Here is a 22,705-nt window from a genome sequence, read left to right as displayed (position 1 = left end):
AGAATTCGCAGCTCTTTCAGGTAAATTTCCAAAATGTGATGGTAATATGCTATTATTGACTTTATTTGAGCAGATATAATGGGACGTATCTAAGGCCTAGATTTTGTATAGATGCATCATTTTGAATAGATCCATGTGATTTTCTTCACATTTTTGGGTTGGATAGGTTCTGAGAAGGAAACTTGTTTAACTTTTTGGGGAACACATTTTGAATCCTCACTCTTTTGTATTTCATCCAATATCAGAAGTAAGTTCATTTTCAAAAAGTGCTAATTGAGCGTCACATTTGATCCTCACATGATCATATTTTGTTAAAAAATGTTGCTCCCCTCTTTCGCATATATAGAAAGTCCCGCCCCCGCTTCACCTAACACAAAATGATGTAACTGGTTCATAGACCACATATTCTCACTCAATTTCGTGACGATAGCTCCAGCCGTTTTCGCGTGACAGACAGAAAGACACATATTCAGACAAACGTACCGATTTTAATAAAGTTTTGTTTTACACAAAACCTTAAAAATGGCGCGATATGTATAATAGATAAAAAGAGTTAGAAAAATTCGAAACAAACTCGAATTGAACATTTTTTGATCACTGCGTAGGATTATCAGAGTTTTTGAACATCCCAATAATGTTAATTATCCGAGTTGGTTGCGGTAACCGGGAGTCTACTGTAATAAATACATTTTTTACCTTTAGGTGGTGCTCCCTGTGGGCAGTGAAAATCATCGGTCGTTTCTTCTTCTACCAGTAAGGCTTTTTGGAGCTCCTGTTGCTAAGGGAAAGATTTACAGATCTGACAGATGTCGCCTAAATGCCATTTCCCCTCTACATTAAATTTGTTATATTCTAAACCAACAGTTACGTAGTATTTCATTAACAAGGGTGAAGGTACATGTTACACCTTTTTCATTTTAGGCATATATTGTTGATTATTAAATTGGAAGGTAAATTCTAAGAGTAGTATATATGTCAGTATATTAATTTTTCTTTTATTTTGATTAGTTTAATATTTTTTAATATGATATAAAGTGATTGTATCTAAATATGTATATTTTATGCTACCATTCTCGTCATTGTCTTCTAACAGCCAAGTGCTTATTATGGAACAAAAATCTTGACCAATAATGTACTTTTCTTCACACCAACTAGATGAGAATCCAACTACACGATATTCCCAGCATTGAATTTACATGAGATAGAAAGAGATGCAACCAAAACAATCGTAAACACGTGTGGCAAAGGATTGACAGTTCTCGATTATCTAAACAATTATCTTGGACCCTCTAATGCGAATTTGTATCTTTTAGTAAATAAGGTCGATTCGCGATTCAAGATTATCTTTAAGGAGTGTGAGAGGAAGTTAGGTGTTTAATTTGAAAGTGCTGTTTAAGTTAAATGATAGTAAGCTGTGCTTAGCAAGGTGAGTGCTATCTTAAAAAAGGCGCGATTGGAAAGATCCAGATAATGGTCGTTCTCAATCAGTAATCAGTTGAACTATGTTCTATTGCGTTTTTGTAAGTCATTGCTGACTTAGTCTAGGTTATATGGCAACAAAAACATACCTTCCCACGGATTTCCTACAATAAAACCAGCGCGCACTTTCCACACACCACGAACTTAGTTGAGTTGCGAAATTATTTCGAATCGATCTTCTCATGTTTTTATACCTAGAACTTGTGATAACAACAGTACAAAGAATTCCTTATTCACTTCGCTTGAAAGCATCGTTCCGCCAAATGACATTAGCGCAATCGTTCCTGGGGAGCTGCTTATCAGACGATTTCGTTATTGTTTGGAGATGGCGCGAAATTTCAATTTGTTTCCTGTTTATTAGTTTTCGCAGGAGAAGTAGAGTTTTCTTTCTTATTGGTCTCTTCATTAATTCAAAGGAAACAATAAAAGTATATTGAAAAAAAAATGCAAATCTCATTTGGTCCAATCATCCATCCAATGCGTAGAATATGAGAAGAGCCGATTTCAGAAATCGTGCATCCCCCAGTGTATGTGTATTTAGATTTTTTTGTACACGAGAAGTAGAGAAAAACTTTTGGGATCATTTTTCAAAAAGGCCGTTATCTGCGAATGGAGGACTTCGTTATTCTGGGGTTCATTCAAACCATGTCCTATTTAGTGCTTTTCATGTCTGGGGTCAACAAAGCGGCCTCCAATTTACTTACTTGAGACTAACCCGAATTTATAACTTTCTGACCCAATAAATTAGACACAACACTTTGTTTGAAATCCTTTGGAATAAGTCAGAATTCTCAGTTACGCAGATTAATTTTTGGAATGTGCATACACTCTTCGACAATATTATCAAAGTCTCCCAAGAATCTTCCTTTTCTCCAACTCGAAAGAGGTTTCTATTCGGGGATTGAGTGAAGTGGGGTGGACTCTGAAAAGCTTTTATTGTTTTCTTGTGATACTTTTAATTTGTACTTTGGAATTAATGCCGCAAAGAGTTGTGAATTCAGTGTCGGATAAGGCTAATGGGAACCTGTTTTTAGACAGGAAATTCACTGCAATATTGGGATATAGAATGAGAAACCATCTCAATAGTGCAGTTATCGTCAACGTCGCGACAACTGGTATCTGGTCGAGGCATACCTTAGTAAGGAACTCCAAACAACCCGGTCTTACGCCGAAGTCCACTAATTCGATATCCTTAAAAGTTGTCTGGCGTCCTGACCTACCCCATCGCTCCATCTCAGGCAGGGTCTTCCTCGTCTTCTTTTTCTACCATAGATATAGCCCTTCTAGACTTTCCGGGCTGGATCGTCCTTACCCATAAGGATTAGGTGACTCGTCCACCGCAAGCTGTTGAGCCTAATTTTATCCACAACCAGACGGTCGTGGTATCGCTCATAGATTTCGTCGTTATGTAATCCACGGAATCGTCCATCCTCATATAGGGGGCGAAAAATTCTTCGGAAGATTGTTCTCTCGAACGCACAATGGTGAAGGTCGGCCTAGTCAATTTTATCAATTTCGTGGGGGTATCGAATTCTTCCATGGCCATGTACAGTTTCACTCTGGCTATGCTGTCTTAGGCGGCCTTAAAGTCGATGTAAATATAGTACAACTGATATCCATATTCCAACAGTTTTTCCATCGCTTGTCGCACAGAGAAAATCTGATCTGTTGCTAATTTGTCTGGAGAGAAATCTCTTTGGTATGGGCCGATGATGTTTTGGGCGTATGGGTCTATCCGCCCTAGCAAGATGGTGAAGCATATCTTATACCTGGTACTCAGCAACGAGATATCTTTATAATTGCTGAACTGCAGATAATGGCTCGTTGCCAGCAGTCAGGCATTGATTCGCTGTCCCACACCTTGTGCATCAGTTGATGAACCGCTTGGTGTAGTTGGTCGCCTCTATAGTAAACCAATTCGGCTGTAATTCCATCGGCTCCTAGTGACTTATGGTTTTTAAGCCGATGGATTGCACGAACTGTTTCTTTCATGCTTGGTGGTGGCAGCATTTGTCCACCGTCTTCAGTCCAACTCGCCGATATTTTGGTTGTTGAGCAGTTCACCAAAATACTCAACCCATCGCTCCAATATTCCCGTTCTGTCGGATTTCCCTCTTTGCCTCGGCAGGATGAGCATCGAGGTGCTGACTTGTTGGTAAGACTTCCTTCATTTTCAAGACATCTGTTAGCTGCGGTTAATGCCACATCCATTTCCCCCCTTATAGGTGTTACAAAGGGCTGCGCTGTGAATGGTTTAAGTATTCACTCACACCTCAATATATGGTGTAGTGGCTCTTCTCTGGGAAACCTGTCCCTGTCCAGCGCCTCTCAACGCTGTTACATCAGCCTTATATTGAGACAGGATATTGACTAACTGCTGAGCAGCACGTTCCATGAAAAAATGCGCAAATCATCATTCCGTTTTCGTTCCCGAGTTCGTCGTTGTAAAGTCCATCCTGTTCTTCCTGTCACATCGTAACGTCGGTTTTCCGTGTAAGGTTGTTTGTCAGCCTCACCCAACCCCCAAGCTGGAGGACCAGTTGATACAATTTGTCCCGTTTTTAGGCGCGGGAGGCTCGCCTTCATCCTTCTCCGTCTGCAGTTTTTCATTAAGAAAGAACTCCCAGTGATCACCACGTGGAGATAGGGTTTAGTAGTAGAGCTGTTGGTGTTGGTTCAGCAGCCGTTTCCCAGGGTTTATGCTCCATCGTGAGTACCAATCCACGTTTCGCCCTGGGACCTATACTACCCTTTGACTGCAATAGTACATTGTTACTCACCAACGGAGGCTTTCGATACAAAGCAAACAAGGCTTTAACATGCAACAGTTCATGAGTAGCTCACTAAAAGTGATATTATTATCGTGATAAGTAACTTGAATATAATAGTGGACTCTGATAGTGGGTCCCTCGGCCATACGGAGGAGGGACACGGTTTTGGGGGTCGCAAAGGCAACGACAATGATTTTGGTTTCAACTGACTGATATTGTGGTCAGCCTGTTTCTGCGTTCATGCCTACTCATTTTTAGGGTTCAAATGAGCTTATTGCTCGTTCTTCCTTACTCTAAGTTACGGTCGAATTCGCTAATTTTGAATTTGGTATACAGGACCCGGATAGCTGCCGTAGGGAAAGGTCGCGATTCAAATCTCACTGATGGCAAAAGGATTTGAATTGTAACTGAACGCCGGCTACCAATCTACTCAACTTTGAACTCGGCTGGCAGAGGGACCGAATAGCAACTAAGAATTTGCTTCTTCCTCTTCCCTTCGTTTGGTGAAAGGCGATGCCTGAATTGAAGGCTCCTTAAGCTGGGAGGATGTTAAAGCTAACCCTAAGTAAAACGTTTGTCCGGATAGCTCAGTGGTTGGAGCACAAGGCTGTCGTAAGGCAGGTCGCGGTTCAAATCTCACTGGTGGCAGTGGGATTTGTGTTGTAATTTGACGCCGAATACCAGTCGACCAGCTGTGAATGAGTATCTGAATCATATCATGGTAACAATCGGAGGACGAGCGCAATGCTGACCACATTACCTCCTATAGTGTACTGTAGCCCTGTAGTGTAAAATTACGATGTTGAATGAAGTACTCTAATACGCTTCAAGGCCCAGCTCCAATTGGATTGTCACGCCAATGGCTATTATTATATAGGATTGGTTTACCTAACTAGATTTCGCTATTCGTTTTTATTTCAGAAGCTTTGAAAGTGGCTCTTAGAAGGATTTTGCAGCGTCTCTTTGCCAGTTCTTGTATATTTCCCGATCAGTTTCTGTAACGCCTCAACGGGATTGAGCAGATCTTCAGCGTGTGTCCGGTCCCTTCCGCAACGAACCCCGAATGGTAAAAAGCGTAATATCGATTACCTTACCTCACCAGAGGAGTGGTCACAATGGTTGTGAGGAAGCATCTCAATTTCGTTCCTTGGGTTCGAATCCCGATCATCATGTTGTTCTTTTCTGTGTTCCCCTGTTGCTATAGGTTTATCATTTGCACAGCACTAAGTGTGATGGTTAGTAACATGAAACTGACAAGTGTAGATGCTCTACACTCCACAAAAAAGTGAACAGCAGCCATACATCTCGCTGTCCAATGACAAGAGAAGATTCAATACTTTTATGTACTTCCAGATTATGTTTGACAACAAATTCGTGAAGATACCCACCCCATCTGTTACTGTTAAGGCTACTGCACATAATATGGTACGCAACTATTTTTGCACCAATCATTGTCTGGAGCTTATGGGTTTCGCAGTAGATCTTCAAGTCTTCTCTCTGTTGTAGGTGGCGCACTAAATAGTACAGACCCTGCAATTCCATCACCCTCACCACTAAACGGAAACTAGAACCTGCTTTACTCATCTCGACATGTTTAATCTGAGTAGCCCACAGAATAGCACAATCCCAAGGTGTGACAAGCGGCATTCCTCCTAACAACCTGTCATTATTTCGTCGCCAGGTTTTGCTTCCGAGCCATCTTTGCTCCGTGATCTTTTAAATACAGTTTTCGAAGTGAAGCCCACTTCTGCTGGTGTCTCTGATTCTAATCGCTACCGCTTGGTTTCCTTTAAAGGTTTCATGGCCTCCAGTCTTAAGTTTGGGTATAGGTCGACTTCACTTGTTCTATAATTTTCTTTTGCTTTTGGATTCCAAAAACCTTTACCGGATATAATAGTATTGCTACTGTTGGGTGCAGTAGGCTGGATCCGGGGTTTCGTTTCAGCCTCCAGTAACCTCAGAGGTTAGCTCAGTTCTATCTCAACGAGTCTCTTGTCAGTGTTATGGCCTTTTGTTGTCGTCAACGTTTGTATTTTTTGTATTTATTCATTATATACCTATAATCCCAAAAATATGGCGATAATTTGAGATCCACGCTCAGTGACCTATATTTGGCAATTTACATTGTGGAGCGATCGGTACTTGCTCCATTCGTTACATCATTTACCCCTGTTACCATTTACTCATCAGTATTGGTCGGATTATCCTTTGAGTTCGGGTTTAGTTACCGCTCAAACTAGAGTTTCCCTCCTAAGTGGTTCTCTGCGCGAGATTATTCACTAAGCTCTTATACCGCGGCAAGTTACGGTAATCACAAAGGGGCGACCTTGAGCCCATACTTAACAGGTTTTCCATCGGTGGAGAAATTATTGGTATGAAAAGTGGCTTTCGGTTCTTCTGACTGGAGACAGGAGTTAATTTGACCACCTTGAGTGGGAAGGGTAGTGTTTCCTGAATTCTTACTGATCGCTTTTGCCCTAAAAGAAAGATTGTCCTTTCGGTGAGGGAGGCAGCAGATATAATTATTGTGTTTCGAGCGTGCTCAACTACGCCAAAAGGGTGTTTTTCTCTTACGATTTTGGTCACATTTTATTGCAGTCTATTACTGGAAGCGAGTGGTTACTAAGTGCATGTATCAGTTGGAAGAGTTTACTTGGATTTCCCTAGTTATAATGTTTTCGGTGTTCGGTCCAATTGCGCGTGGCGTCTTCGAGAATTCACTTGCCAAGATTGATGTGAACATTGAAGTCTATGGGAGAAGACCAAAAGGCCGGCAGAAGCAACGGTGACTTGATACGCTGCATGAGGACTGTATCGAGATCAAGCATTTGACAGAGCAGAATGCACAACTGATGAAGACGAGCCATCCCCGCTTCTGAACTGGATAAAGGCTGAAAAGAGAGTTTTTTGAAAATACATTTCCCATAGGAATAACTAGAGGGCTTCGTCCAGGGCAGAGGCAAATCATCAGATGCTGCCTCACCTCTGCCCTGTCGATTACGTGACCGGAAGTGGCTACAAGTGGTAATCGCTCCTTTATGTATAATCGCAAACACGACATGAGAGGGAGTTATATCCCAGTGGAAACAGCCTTCTATATTCAGACCCAAACGTGGCCGAAGCGAAATTATTTTATTTGAGAATTGAGGGAGTTAGAAACTCATATCCAGTTGATTTCGGACCGGACAAAGTGGAAAGAAACTTTCTTCCACATTTACGGCACTGGACGAAACCGTCATTCTTTTGCAAATTTAGGTATTTAGCTCAAATTGAGAGATCCGTGGACTATTAATGGTAAGAAGGTTTCTTCAAAATTGGTTTGGTCCGGCATTAAATAGAAGTAGACTTAGGACTCCCTCAATCTTCCCATATTGCGCATTCCTGTCGGTATGGGTAACTCGAGTCGTAGGCGCTAAAGCTGTGACCTTAAGAACATTAGGTAAAACCACTGGAGAAGGCAATTATGATTTTCTCTATGTCTGCTCCTCTTTGGGAGGTATAGGAATGAATTTTGAAGCATCACCTGTTCCACTATGGAACAATGATCCAAAACAGCGGCTACCACTGGACTTGGCTAATTTACCTCTTGATTCTTTGGTGAATTAAGCTACTTCTTTAGAGTACCAGTGCTAACTGTGACTGAACAAACATTGAATGTTTCCTCGGAGACGAATAGGGTCAAAAAGCGAGAACACAGAGCATTTTTAGAAACGCTACTCTCTTAACATGTAATAGAAGTCTTTAATGACTTCACATACGGCATTCAGCGCTAAAGGAAACCAGCAGGTGTGGGCATAAGATGAATTCCTTGAGGTACTTAAAACATATTAAACGACTCATCAAAATTTAAACGACTATAGTAGTTTAACCGGAAATAATTTTAAAAAAATAAATTTTATATTACAGATAATTTGAATAAATATGTGCTAGCTATTAAATTATTTCAAGGAGTTTTCATTATTATATCTACGCGGCACAAATCGACAAAATTTTGACAGTAGCTACGTTGAGGTACAGACAATAAAACTATCATTTTTGTTGCCTTGATACAACTCTCCTTTACACTCTCTTCAACAGGGACCACAAGCGGTGGATGCCTATTCCGCAAAATATCTAAATTCTATACTCGGCGTGCAGCTCCTAGCTTCATTATTTTATTTAAATTATTAATATTCGGTATCTATCTAGAGCTCTTCTTGTAGCACCAATAACAGACATTGAACCTGTGACAAGAATATCGAATTCCACGTCCGGATAAAATTTGTCCAAATAAAGAAATGCATCGAGTACGGACGTAAAATGTTTCACTTTCATCGGGGGCATGTTGGATATTTTCGACCAAAACTTGGAACAAGCTTCGGCCATGTCAATTTGTAAAGTGCTCGATTGCCAAGTGTGCTCACAATCCAAGTGTCGTTCCTTGTTATGGTAATGTATATCGGGGACGAAAAGAGCCATTTCTAAATTTATATTGTTACCAATTGCTAGAAGGGCGACTTTTACATCGGTGTTGGGCATGGGATTGAACACCAGGCATCTGTACTTGTTGCTGGAATGGGAGAATTAGGCAGAAAGTTCATTTTTTACAAGGGATGACTCTTCGAATTACCTTGAATCAGTTAAATTCTTGAACCAATCGATACACGTCCTGAGACTGTTTATATTATCGGCACCATTCAAGTATACGGTCTTGTTCCCAACTTGCACGATGTGACTCATCCCGGGCCAACGGCAGGACTCAATCCCCTTCACCACCTCGGGACTTGTATCCAAAACAATGCCAGATTTAAAGTTCTTCAATTTATTGGATCGGTACCTCCGGAGCCAATCGTAAGCCAACTGTATGCCCAATGAGGAGTTTATGTTTTGTAATTGATCTCGAGAACTCAGCTGCTTTGGTATTTTCTTGAAAGCGTATTCACTCATGTCCGGAATAATAAATAAATTTGCCTGTTTGGAATTAAAATATGAGACATAGAAGGATAAAAATTATTAAATAACACCAAGGCATGGGTAGGGACCTTATCTCACTATCGCCAGCCTACCACCAACAATCTTCATGACAAAAATTAGACCATGAAAAGGGCGCATCTACTCACATTTCTCTCGTGGGCTTGGGCATTAAATATATCATAAACTCTATAGTCAACAGGTGCGAGGAAAACGTTAGCATTCGGCTTAATAATTCCCGCCTTATGAGCGGCCACTTCTTCAAAACTTTTTCCAAGGACGTCACTATGGTCTAATCCAATCGATGTTATGCCAATTGTTTGTACATTGCTGTAACGAAAACAATTGTACAACACCTGCTAACTTTTCAAAAATCACGTACCGTACGATATTTGTACTATCGTAAAGCCCTCCTACACCGGTCTCAATAATAGCTACGTCTACATTTGAATCAAAAAATATATGTAATCCTAAAATAGTCAAAAATTTAAAATACGTCGGCAAATCTGCTGCATGCTCCTTATATTTGTCAAGGGTGTTGTATAACTTCCAAAACACTTTTGAGAAATACTTTTCAGTTATAGGTCGCCCGTTTATGTGATATCTTTCTGTCACAGATATAAAATGAGGAGAACTAAAAAATCCTGTTTTACATCCAAATGAATGTAGGATTGACTCGCATATTGCGCAGGCCGAACTCTATAAAGATAGCGATAGTTAATCATCAGAAACACAGGACTGGGTGTCCAAAATTTGAAATCGAATACCTTTCCTTTAGTGCCAGCAACATGTATCACAGACAATGTATCTATGTCCCTAGCAGTTATCCCAGAACGATAGAGATACTTCCAGGTGTCCTTCAAATTATTCGGGTCTGCGCTTTCCTTTGGTTTAGACTGCAGCATACCAAGTGCAGCCATGGCTTCCTGTAAAATGGAGTTGAAACTCTTCAATCCTCAACACAACACAAAACATTTTAAATTGTGGATAAAGTTTCTAAGATGGAAAGATAAGAAGGGTTGCACCTTGTATGATTCCGGCTCGCCAAGCTCATTATAATAGGACGTCGATATCGTCGAATTTTTCCTTGGAACAAAGGGCATCGCCCATGTTTTTGATAAAATGCTCAATGGAAATTTTTGTATCCGCCACATAATTTTTTCCTTAATGATTTAGGTGAAGATTTAATGGCCTGAAAAAGATAGGAAATTAAAATTGCGGCGGTAGTCATTCTGGAGCTACTCGAAATAAAAATTGTGAACAACAAGAAACAGCGCAGCTCTCGGAAATCTTGCAAATGCACGCATTACCTGCTTGACTTTAATTTATGACAACTATACGTAGTCTTCGCATAGACACCTTAAATTCCTTGGTTGTATCCTCTTTGCAGTTACAAAATAAGGTTTCTTCCACACCACGCAATATAAATAAATTCTTCACATAAGAATTGCTTAGTTTGTCAATATTAAGGACGAGACAACTTTTTTCTTCTTTAGCCATGCATTTTGCTATTACTTGCCCGGTCCAGGCATGCATCAACTAGAAGTCTATGAGCGGCCAGTTGAACATCTGTTATAGTAGCCAGTGCGGTGAATAGGGTAAACTTCTTTTTTTTCGAATTTTGACCAAGCGTGTCCAATTTACATTAAAACTAAATATATCTGAAAACTTTAAATGGAAAAAAAACAATGACAGCTGGTTCCTTTCCAGACTAGATTGCTGCGCTCATTTCAATTATGTAGTCTGGCAAAGTCACAGTGTTTAGATAGAAATGATTCTCAGAGTGACTTGGCAAATATATCAAGTTTAGCCAAGGTGCTAGGGACAGCTGCTGTTATTTCAATGTTTCCCTTACTTATGAAAGATACCCTAGTTCTTAGTAACTTCTTCTTCGTCAACTTTGGGTCCCTTTGGTAACGAGGCTGGCTCATCTTGATTAAGTTTACCAATCTTTTCGGTTGAAGGTCATGAAGTTTTCAAATCATTGCCCAGTGTCAAACCATCGTCCTTGTAATTTTTCATAATAATAGTCGTTAGCGCAACAATCCAATTGGACCAGAACCTTGAAGTGTGTCGTAGGAGGCGATGTGGTCAGCATTGCGCTCATCATTATCATCACCGGCGCAACAATCGGTATCCGGTCTAGGTCTGCTTTAATAAGGAACTCCAGACGCTCCAATTTGCGCCGAGGTCCACCAATTCGATATTCCTAAAACCTGTCTGGCGCCTTAACCTACGCCATCGCTCCATCTTAGGCAGGGTCTGCCTCGTCTTCTTTTTCTACGATAGATATTGCTATTATACACTTTCCGGGCTGGATCATCCTCATCCATATGGATTAGGTGACCTGCCCACCGCAATCTGTTGAGCCAAATTTTATCCACAACCAGGTGGTCGTGGTATCGCTCATAGGTTCCGTCGTTATGTAGGCTACGGAATCGTTCATCCTAATGTAAGGGGGCCAACAATTTTTCGAGGGATTCTTCTCTCGAACGCGACCAAGAGTTCGCCGTTTTTTTTTTTGTTAAGAACTCAGGTTTCGGAGAAATACACGCGGACTGGCAAGATCATACTCTTGTACAGTAAGAGCTTTGCAGCATTGTAAAGCGACGACTGCACTTATTAGTCGTCGGATCAATAGCTGCAAGACATTTATATACCTCATACAAGAATCGTGGGTTGTTGGTGGGGTAGTCAGGGGCCTAAACTTCCAACATGCTGACCTATTGTCTGCCAATGGAAGCGATCGACTCCGCTCCTGCATGGTAATCTCAAAAGAATTCCAGGCTAATTTGGTTAACGACCTATGTGATGGTGATACCACATCGGCTAAGTTAACCATAAAAAGTCAACAGGGAGATAAAGAGATACTATGGTGCTCTGCATAATTTCACTACGACGCAGAAGACGTTCCCAGTAGAACATTCATCAGAGCTATCCAATATGTCAAAAGTAGAGGCATGGGGGTAATAGCAGGATGTGATGTCAACGCTCACCACATATGCTGGGGAAGTTCGAACATCAATGCAAGAGGATCGAGACTACTGGAGTATCTAGTAGGAGCGAGTACAATGGGCCAACACGGCCTGAGTTCTCAGAAGCTGTAGCTTCTCCCCCACCATACACATCTATTAGGAACCGATTTGCAGATCCTTAATTTGGATAATGAACCCACTTTCTTCAACGTGTCATCGACATCGCGGTGGCATCTCCTGACATCGCGGCTCTGATCGGAGAGTGGAGAGTATCAAACGATATCACACTCTCGGATCACAGACACATTAATTTCGTAATGGGCATGGATCCGCCTCCACCCACTCCATTTCGGAATCCGCGAAAGATAGATTGGGTGATGTATAAAATAGAATTGAGCGCCCGAGTCACGATCCCTGGGAAGCGCATCAAATCCATTGCTGGAATTGAGAAGACAACCCAGATGATCACAACTAGCATGAGAGAAGTTTTCGAAAAAAGCTGTCTACTCAAGATGGCAAAGAAGCGTAAAACACCATGGTGGAACTCGGATTTGGCAAAACAGAGGAGAACGACAAGAATGCTCCTCAATCGTGCTCGGAAGGGTGATTGAGGCGCTAGCTGGAATCGTTATAAAGAGGCACAGAAGGCTCTAAAGAAGAACATAAGATCGGCTAAACGATCATCATGGAGACGCTTTTGTGAAGAGACTAACTCTCTTGAGGCAACCTCAAAGCTGAAGCGGATTCTGGTCAAAGAACGCAGCCAGAAACTAGGTTATTTACGTTTACAGAACGGGAGGTACACAAAAAGTGATGAAGAAATGGCAAACCATCTGCTTGAAGTGCCCTTCCCAGGCAGCATTCAAAATCTAATTTCGGAGCGAACAGGTGCATACAACCCTCAACCGAGAGACTAGAATCTGACATGCAAAGTAGTATCACTGGAGCGAGTAAAATGGGCATTTAACTCGTTCCATAGATACAAGTCTGCAGGTCCGAATGGCATCATTCCTGCGCTAGTAATAGAGGGAATGGATGCCCTAGGTCTACATATTCGCAGGGAGGGATTCTCTCTCCACTGCTATGGCTCTTGGTAATGGATATCCTACTGTGGCTCCTAGAGAACAAAAAAGTCTTTGCGCAAGCATTTGCGAAAGACCTAGCCGTAAAAATTACCGGCAAGTTTGCGGACACAGTATGTGACCGCTTGAATGCAATTCTGCATGAAATCCACAGCTGGTGCCTCCGCAATGGATTCTCGGTGAACGCTAGGAAGACTGGACTAGTTATGTTCACTAGGAACGTCAGGTGGGGCAGCTATACGCTACCCCAGGAAGCTGCTAACGCAGATTCAGAGGCTTGGTTGCCTAAGTATTACTGGAGCAATGAGTACGACAGCGGCACTTGAAGCTATCCTAAATCTACCCCATTGAATTGGAGGTGAAACGGAAAGCAGCCCATGACGCATATTGACTCGATACCATTGGAGCGTGAAAAGGCGGCCAATCACACGGTCATGCGTCTATCTGAAAATTCCTTGACAAACATCCGGTCGCTCTCATGCCGACCGATCATATGATATGGTTTCCAGATTCGTCTTTGAAAAGACATTCACTGTCGTAATCACCAAAAGAGAAGAATGGTCGACAAATGGCCATGAGTCTTTTCAGATTACAGACTTAATAATCTTCACCTAAGGATCAGTCATGGAGGGCGGATCGGGCGTAGGGATGTTTTCGGGGAATCCGATTATAGAACTGGCCCGACCCCTCGGGAAAATGACGACCATATTCCAGGCGGAGATATATGCCATTTCATTGGCAGCAGAAGAAAGTCTGCGACAAAAAAGGAGGGGTCGCACCATTCGAATCTGTTCCGACAGTCGGGCGGCATTATCAGCACTAAATAGCAACGACATATCAAGCCTGTTGGGGTGGAGTTGTCATGAGGTGCTGCTGAAACTTGGTCGACTGAACGAAACATTCCTGATGTGGGTGCCGGAGCACTCTAACATCGCTGGCAATGAGGAGGCTGACAGACTGGCTCGCCGAGGGTCTGGATCCACAATGGTGGGGGCAGAACCAGCTTTTGGAAACCGGCCATCCACTGTCAAGTCTACTCTGAAATTTCAATGATTCACGCAGCCGAGTGGAGAATTTGAACTCTTGCCAGTAGTGAAAGACCCTGGGGTCATTAGAGCGGCATTTTTGTTGTTCTTTGAGAAGTGTTCTAATATCTAAAGGCGCAAATAAAATATTTGGCAAAATAGCATTAGAGATTTTTTTTTTATTTGATATGGTAACGATTTATGTTTAATGAAACTGTTTTGGTTGTTTTTCACTACTAATTCTTCCATTTGTGATTCGTAATGCCTAAAATGGTTATTTCAAAAAGACTATTGGAAAGCTAAACGTTGCGCAAAAGTTGTCCCCACTTATCTATTTTTCTTCAAATGGGAAGACACAAATTCTTGAGAAATTCACTGGCAATCACCCCCCATTTCAAGTTTCATATTAAATGGTGTTTTGAATATACATGTTCCCATCTGCCCCAAGCGTTAACTAGATAGAGCTAACTTGTATCACACTAATAAAACACTAACAGAATAAATCGATTTTTAACCGTATCAAAAACTGTTTTTAGGCGATAAAAAACTTGGTATCAAAATGAAGCGACAGTTAAAAATGGAAAGTGATACAGACTCGACGGAGTCATTTGCGAGCCCATCATCCTTTGCCAGGTATTTAGTGAAAGATAGGCATTCCATTCACAACTAATATTTGCGTTCATTCTTATTTTACAGACTAGGCAAATGTGAGGTATGCGACTATGAAAATGCAAAATATACCTGCCCAAAATGCGAGGTAAAAACATGTTGCATCAAATGTCTAAATATTCACAAGAAGGAGTTAAACTGTGACGGAATCCGTGATCGTACCAAATTTATACCGTTGAAGAAAATGACAAAGATGGATTTCATGAGCGACTACTACTTTCTCGAAGAATGCACACGTTTCGTAGAAGATCGAAAAACAGATAAAATCAAGCGGTATACAAGATACAATAAAACCTTACCCCCACACCTATTTAAATTACGCAATGCAGCGCTCGAGCGTAAAACAACAATCCGATTTTTACTGCCAAATTTCACTAGACACACATCAAACACAACATACTACGATTGGTCGAAAAAAGTGATTTATTGGCGTGTGGAGTGGATTTTTGTGAATGCAAATAGCTCCAAGTATGTTGATGAGAGATGTTGTGAGGATATAAAGCTGCATGAATTGTTGGATAAATATTTTAATGTTGAGAATCATGAGGAGGTGCCTATGAAGAAGTCCCTTGAAGTCTACCAAAGTCGAGGTGTTGGTAATGTGAAGATACTTCTGAAAGCGGAGGGAATTAAACGATGTCGAAAGAGATATTATGAGTTGGATTGCAAGAAGACCCTGCGGGAGAATTTAGCTGGAAAAATCTTAGTCGAATACCCAATAGTTCATATCTGCTATGATGCCGTTGCTGAGGAATATGATGTTATTGATAGCGGTAAGTTAATGTTCCAATTTGTAGTTTTTAATGTTTTAGGTTGGGCTGATTTAGGGCTTTGTTTTAGAGCTTGTGTTAAATTTGATTCAAACAAATTCAATTGTTTGTTTTTAAAAATTTCAAAACAAAAATAACTACAATAATGATCAAATGCGAAAAACTTTTCCCGTTTCGTCTCGGCCATTTCCATTTTTCACTATCGTAGTTTTCGAACTGACATGCCTAATCTGGATACAGATCAGCTTGGTATAGTCATTGCTTGTTTGACTAACAAATGGCCTGGAAATGTGTTAAACCACTTCATTCAAAACCGTAACGGAACACTACAGTACACAGTAGGGACAATGCGATCAACACTACCCGCGCCCCAGATTATTACTCTGATTGTCAGGTAGACTCAGGCGCACATTCACAACTGAGTTGACCGGTATCCGACATACAGTCACGACAGCAAATCCTTTTGCGCACCAACGCTTCTACAACTTCGTCGTCATCAAAATAATGACATCAAAGTTCTTCTTTAAATGACCCAAACATGTGTTAGCTACCTAGAAACAGATCGGGACTGTAAGGCGAATTTTGCAATGTTTTCCAATGAATTGTGTCTGATTTTTCTTGGGTTAATGTAGTTCTGTGGGGCCGAGCATTGTCTTGGAGCAGACTCGCACACTGTTTCACGTCATCGACCAGTTGGCAATAATTTGCAGCATTAACTGTACGCTGTTCATGAAGAAAAGCAATAAACAATAGGCCTCAGAAATTCAAAAAATCGTTGCGAAAACTTTCTTTGCAAAAGACGGATCATGACTTTCCACGGTGCTACTTCTCCAGATTTTTGCCACTTCATTTTTACGTGCTTAGGATGCTGATGCACCCATGTCTCATCACAGGGGACAGTGCACCTCAAGAAATCGTCATGCTCTGTTCGATATCGTCAAAAGTCTTTCACATGTGACGAGAGGTTTTGCTTTTTGATCTTTCGTCAAGAGGTAAGGAACCCGCCAAATCATCTGAAATTATTGATCAGGCACTCTACAATAAATCGGCTTGCGCAGCAATTTTCCATATTATAAGGTGGTGGTCTCCTTCAATTATCTCACGAATCGCAAGAATATTCATTTCACTGCTACTTGTCTGGGCCTGTATAGATCTCATTTTGCAGAGGCTCTTGACCATCAGAAATTTGTTTGGGCCAGTGGTAGATCTCGGACCTTGGACGCGTCGCCCTCATGCGACAAAAAATTTATAATAATGCGTTGCACATTACGGTTATTGAGCCCTTCGCTGGTGACTTGTTTAAAGAACGCCAATAGGGGACGTTGATCGATCTGGAAGATAAATCGAGGTCCCGATATGAACGTGTAAAAATGTTCGATTGCAATGTTTAGCTTCTCTTTTTCTAGCTTTATTATGTGTGTGATGACCTTTTCGTTATCCTCTGCGTAGCCATGTAAGAAAAACAGTCGATAGCATTTTAACACCCGTCAAACTATTGTCGAATACTTCAGCAACAACGTGTCCTTGGCGGCCTGGAGTATTTCGTTATATCGCAATATCAATTGTTCTAATGGCATCTTCAGTTGTTTCCTGCGATTAGCGTACGTAGTTATCTAACCGGTCGACAGGCTTCCAAAGTTGATCGATAACCTTCGTGTGTGTTGGATCCTGAAACCATTGTTTTAAATTTTGTGGGCTAAGTACCTGACGGAATGTCGATTTTCAGGTAGGAACCTCATTCGTTTGAAAAGTCGGCAGAGCCCCGTTTTATCAGTGACTTCAATGGAACCGGGGAGAGGAGAACCGGGATGGTCTTCTGAGAATATATGTGTATCTTTCAAGAGAATTCCTAGGGGATGTGCTCTCGGCCCGGTTGTATGCGTTTGACGTCCTTGTGGTAGTTAGTGGTTGTGCTCATATCGCGGGCAGACCTCCTTGTGAGCTCAATCGTGGAGTTGCGCTGTGCGATGTGTGATGAAGATGAAAATTTTCTTCACCTTTTCTCCAATTCGATAGTGGAGCTGGCTCGCTTGGAAAATGTTCGTTTTTTCAATCGTAATTGTATTATGTGCCGAATCCGGTGAGTTAAATGTTGAAGCAAACTTTAGCTAGCGAGTTCCCATCAAACCGGATAACATGAAGTTATGATGAGCGCGATGTCACTCCGGCTCCGAACATCTTCGTCGACGTTATCAAAATGAATTGTGCCGTTGGTCTAGCGCAATATCTTGGCCTGCATAACCAATGGACCACGATAAAATCGCTCTATCACCAACCAAGCGGGTGAATTTTTCTAACACTGTGCAAGGTAGAAAGGGCAATATTTTACATATTTTTTTCCATTTGTAATGCTTGTGTCGTCAATCTGTTCTTTCCCCGTCAACGATGCGATTAAAGAACTCGTTGAGCCTGTTTGGATTACAGCTTCTTGCATTCGTCAGGTTTTGTGATTTTCCGGGATTTTTTCACTTTATTTCCTTTCTACTTCTTTTTGTGGTGCTAACACGATGAATTGCTCCAAATATCGCAATATCTATCTAAAGTATTCTCGCCATCTGTTCATCGTGGCTGGTTCGATAGCAAGGAGGTTCTGTAGCGGATGGAAATATTCTTCCGCTCCCTATCTCCTCAATAAACAAATTGCCATTCTTGTTATTAACGCAGCAGAATTGCTGATTATGGTCAACTTCAGTTTATCATAGAGCTGTGAGTAGCTGCTCTGGTAACAGCGATTGATTACTTCGCTTCACGAAACGTAGATTGGTACCCACTATGGAGCATAAAACCTGGGAAGCGCCTGCTGAACCAACACTAATAGCTCTACTACCAAACCCTATTTCTACCTCCACGTGGGGATCGCTGGGAGTTCTTTCTTCATGAAAAACTGCAGACGGAGAAGGATGAAGGCGAGCATCCCACGCCTAAAAATTGGACAAAATGTACCAACTGGTCGTCCAGGTTGGGGGGTTGGGTAGGGCTGACAACCCTTCACGGAAAACCAAAGTTACGAAGCCACGGAAGGGGCCTCGGACAGGATGGATTTCAAAACGACGAACCCGGTAACGACAACGGAATAACGATTTGCCCATTTTCTCATGGAACGTGCGCTCACTGTACAGACCGAATGCTACTGAGCAGCTAGTCGATACTCTGTTCCAATATAAGGCTGATCTAAGAGCGTTGCAAGAGATGCGCTGGACAGGGATCCGTTTCTTGGAGAAGAGCCGCTACACCATATATTATAGTGGCCATCCAGTAAACCATGTGCTCGGAGTAGGTTTCTTAGTTAGGCAAAAAATGAAACCTGCTGTTATCGGCTTTGAAAATATAAGCGAAAGGCTATGCACTCTGCGTTCGTGAGGCAAATTTAGAAATATAAGCCACATAAACGTTCACACCCCTACAGAGGAGACTGCAGAGTCAGAGAAGGATACCTTCTACGGGGCAGTTGAGCGGACTCTCGAAGCCTGTCCTAAGTATGATATCAAAATCATACTTCGAGATTTCAACAGCCAAGTAGGGACGGAGCCCGTATTTAGGCGATACGTCGGCTCCCATAGCTTACATAGGGATACCAGTGATAACGGACTGCGGATTATCGAGTTAGCAGTATTACAAGAAATGGTTGTTGGAAGTACCCGGTTTGCGCGGAAAGCGGTCCACAAACATACTTAGGCCTCTCCAGATGGGACCACGTGCTGATCTAACGCCCCCACCTCTTAGCCTTGATGAATGTCAGAACATATAGGGGGGGGGGGGGGCAATATAGACTATCTCGTTGGCATAGTGCTCCGAGCTCGAATTACAACACCACCTACAATCCCCTCTGACAATCAGGTGAGAGTGAATACTGAAGCCATTCACAACACAGCCCTCCTAACAACTATAAGGGGAAAATGGATGCCGCAATAACCGTAGCTAACAGATGTCCTGGAGATGAAACATCAACCAATGATCTTCACAACCAACTGAAGATCGTTATCATTGATACGGCCACAAAGATACTTGGATAGAATTACAGCCGAATTGGTTAAATATGGACGCGACCAATTACACCAAGCGGTTCATCAACTGATGCTCAAAGTATGACGACTGGCAACCAGGCATAATCTGTCTCGTACATAAAAAGAGGGATATCACGCAGTGCAGCAATTATAGAGGTATTACCTTGCTGCGTACCATCTAAGAGATATTCTCCTTTATCTTGCTAGGCCTGATAGCTCCATACGCCCAGAACATCATTGGCCCATACTAAAGAGGCTTCACTCCAGGCAAATCAGCAACAGATGAGATTTTCTCTGTGCGGCAAGCGATAGAAAAACTGTTGGAATATGGACACCAGTTGCACCATCTATTCATCGACTTTAAAGCCGCCTATGATAGCATAGCCAGGGTAAAACTATACACTGCCATGAGAGAATTCGGTATCCCGACGAAACTAATAAGACTAACTAGGCTGACCCTGACCAATATGCGAGACCAGATAAACGCAGCAGGATCATTCTCAAGACCATTCGACATCAACAACGGTCTACGACAAGAGGATGCTCTATCATGCATGCATCTATCTTTAACCTGGCCCTCGAGAAAGTGATCCATGATGGTGATGTAAATGCGAGAGGCACCATCCTCTTGAAGTCCATCCAACTGCTGGCCTACGCTGACCATGGGAAGAACAACCCGAGATGTATAGTCTACCTTCATCCAGATCGAGCAGGCGGCGCGAGATCTTGGGCTGCATATTAATGAAGACAAGACGAAGTACCTGGCGGCAACGTCAGCGCCAAAACCTGAAGAACAAATAACATCGAATCGCACTGGTCAAACAAAAACAATGATATCTATCTACAACTTTGAGACCGTTGAAAATTTCTCCTATCTAGGGTCGAAAATCACAACCGATAACAGCTATGACGATGAAATCCGCGCACGGTTGTTGGCTACCTGCAGATCCTATTTCCGCTTACAAAAACTGTTTCGCTCGAAGCGTCTCACCATAGGGTCAAAGCTCTTACTGTACAAAATAATGATCTTGCCAGTCCTCATGTATTCCTCGAAGACTTGGGTTCTTAGCAAGAAGAATTGCGAACTCTTGGCTGCGTTCGAGAGAAGAATCCTCCGAAGAATTGAGGATGGACGATTCCACAGCCTACATAACGATGAAATCTATGGGCGATACCACGACTTTCTGGTCGTGGATAAAATCCGGTTCAACAGGTTGCGGTGGGCGGGTCACTTAATTCGTATGGATGAGGATGATCCAGCCTGGAAAGTCTATAAGGGCAATATCTATGGTAGAAAAAGAAGACGAGGCAGACCCTGCCTGAGATGGAGCGAGGACGTAGGTCAGAACGCTAGACAGCTTTTAGGGATATCGAATTGGTGGACTTCGGCGCAAAACCGGGATGTCTGGAGTTCCTTATTAAGGCAGGCCTAGACCGGATACCAGTTTTTGCGCCGTTGATGATAATGAAGCAGGTTTGTTGAACGGTAATGATAGAAAATTGTGTGAATATCATTTCGTTGTTTTTTTTGCGGAATCATAAACATATGATTTGCAGGTACATTGCCCCTATTGTTCCAATTGTGACTTGGTAAGCAGAATTGCGATGAACGACTGATGTTAAGGTCTGATGGACTCGTGAGCCACGACCTTGATAGGAGTGATCGTGACGAAGTGGCACCGTCTGATGAGACAGTCGATTTGCCTATTAGTGTTGCACTGTGAAAGGTTTGCCCATTTGATGTCTATTCACAAAATAGCGTTTACAATTCGCTCTTATTGCAAACCCCGAAACGTTTACTATTTTATTATAACTTTTTGCTACCTTTTGGATGACACTAAAGGCATCCACCATGATAATATACATATTTATCATGTATGTAATAGACCTTTGTTTGGAGCAGTAGGTTGAAAGCCAGTGGAGTCGGTCTGTCTATGGCAGGTAGGCAAGAAGACTATACACGGGAGATGAACATGTCTAGGCAAGCTTGAATTTTTACAGGACAAGAACGATGGCGTCCGGTGTACGGGGCTTTTCAGTGAAGATTTGTCATTTTTTTATGGTGTTAGTGCGTGTGGCTGCATTTGTTACAGAAATTTTCTAACTTGGTGTCAAAATCAAATCAGAACGCACTGCGATCTTGACTCGACTTCAAACCGGATGATTCATTTTTTATCCTGCTTTTTCTTTCGATTCTTCTTGCTCCCTTCTGTCTTCTTGCTTCCTTGGTTTGTTTTAATTGGCTTACATACATTCTCTGCGTGATGGAACGTTTACTTCTCGGCAATGAGTATTTACGTGTTAACGACTTTAAATCCGCTTTTTTGGTTATGGTGCTATGGGAATTATCACCAGAGGCTAAGTAGGATTTAACGTGGTTTAATTATTCTATTTCTATTCGATTGATCTCAACTACTTCATTTTACTGAGGATAGTACTTGGTACCAAAGTCACTGTAATTTGCTGACCAGCTTAAACCTGTAATCTAAATTATTAATTTCATCGATTATAAAAATGATCCGCGTATTCACCTCTAACAATACCAAATTATTTTTTTTTTCAGATGAGGATGTAATCGCGGAATCAAAAAAATACCAACAAACTCTGGATGAATTATATCCATCAAAACATGCCTCTGCGGAGCGACTAAAAGCTAAGGAAGGAACGAAAAGCGAAGCTGATGCTGATGAGAAGCGAAGAAAGCGTGCTGAGCGCAAGAAACGTCAAGCGGAACGTGAAAAACAACCGAAAAATTTATTATTTACAGAAGATAAATCGGATGATGACACATCGTCTGATAGTGAAGCCAGTAACGAAACAGAGGAGGAAGTAGAGTTGAGCTCTACTAAAGCATAATATTCCATGTTGGCTTTCACTTCTGTTTCCTGTGCAAAAGCAAACAGAAGCTCTATTTTCTGCAACACAAATTTGTACCTTGTGCATCAAATGCATGTATAAATAAAGATCAATGGATTTTAAT

General features: G+C 41.8%; 3 protein-coding genes across 4 annotated transcripts in view; 1 reads left to right on the top strand and 2 right to left on the bottom strand.

Moving 5' to 3' along the window:
• Positions 1–1,739, bottom strand: part of LOC119656203 (folylpolyglutamate synthase, mitochondrial) — a 24,592-nt gene extending 22,853 nt beyond the window's left edge. Inside the window, exon 1 of the mRNA XM_038062593.1 lies at positions 1,569–1,739. Coding sequence (XP_037918521.1) covers positions 1,569–1,663 — 95 coding nt within the window. The 5' untranslated portion in view covers positions 1,664–1,739. The remainder of the gene's footprint in view (positions 1–1,568) is intronic.
• Positions 1,217–22,705, top strand: LOC119656205 (box C/D snoRNA protein 1). Its single transcript, XM_038062596.1, has 4 exons — positions 1,217–1,426; positions 14,819–14,915; positions 14,979–15,724; positions 22,289–22,705. Exons 2-4 carry the CDS (start codon positions 14,842–14,844, stop codon positions 22,579–22,581), a joined length of 1,113 nt encoding a protein of 370 aa, XP_037918524.1. The 5' UTR covers positions 1,217–1,426; positions 14,819–14,841; the 3' UTR covers positions 22,582–22,705.
• On the bottom strand, positions 8,108–15,396 carry LOC119656204 (folylpolyglutamate synthase, mitochondrial-like). 2 transcript variants are annotated; one of them, XM_038062595.1, is made up of 7 exons: positions 15,251–15,396; positions 10,226–10,392; positions 9,968–10,126; positions 9,583–9,899; positions 9,350–9,530; positions 8,860–9,200; positions 8,108–8,799 (listed from the first exon to the last, which is right to left on the bottom strand). In XM_038062595.1, exons 2-7 carry the CDS (start codon positions 10,352–10,354, stop codon positions 8,409–8,411), a joined length of 1,518 nt encoding a protein of 505 aa, XP_037918523.1. In that variant the 5' UTR covers positions 10,355–10,392; positions 15,251–15,396; the 3' UTR covers positions 8,108–8,408. The 2 variants fall into 2 exon arrangements, with proteins under 2 accessions (XP_037918523.1, XP_037918522.1); XM_038062594.1 differs by lacking the exon at positions 15,251–15,396 and adding an exon at positions 10,511–10,897.

Source organism: Hermetia illucens, chromosome 4, assembly GCF_905115235.1.
Source record: "Hermetia illucens chromosome 4, iHerIll2.2.curated.20191125, whole genome shotgun sequence".
Lineage (NCBI taxonomy): Eukaryota > Metazoa > Arthropoda > Insecta > Diptera > Stratiomyidae > Hermetia > Hermetia illucens.
The sequence above is the reverse complement of the archived record's forward strand: the minus strand, read 5'-3'. Positions and strand labels throughout refer to the sequence as shown.

What these genes read in the sequence shown, in the direction of transcription:
- LOC119656204 (XM_038062595.1), bottom strand. Translation starts at nt 10,354, where the DNA reads ATGTGGCGGATACAAAAATTTCCATTGAGCATTTTATCAAAAACATGG. An exon ending in GCGAGCCGGAATCATACAAG is followed by an intron (nt 10,127 to 10,225) that starts GTGCAACCCTTC and finishes TCCATTTTACAG; the next exon opens with GAAGCCATGGCTGCACTTGG. An exon ending in AAGAATTTAACTGATTCAAG is followed by an intron (nt 8,800 to 8,859) that starts GTAATTCGAAGA and finishes CTCCCATTCCAG; the next exon opens with CAACAAGTACAGATGCCTGG.
- LOC119656205 (XM_038062596.1), top strand. Translation starts at nt 14,842, where the DNA reads ATGAAGCGACAGTTAAAAATGGAAAGTGATACAGACTCGACGGAGTCA. An exon ending in AGCCCATCATCCTTTGCCAG is followed by an intron (nt 14,916 to 14,978) that starts GTATTTAGTGAA and finishes CTTATTTTACAG; the next exon opens with ACTAGGCAAATGTGAGGTAT. An exon ending in ATATGATGTTATTGATAGCG is followed by an intron (nt 15,725 to 22,288) that starts GTAAGTTAATGT and finishes TTTTTTTTTCAG; the next exon opens with ATGAGGATGTAATCGCGGAA.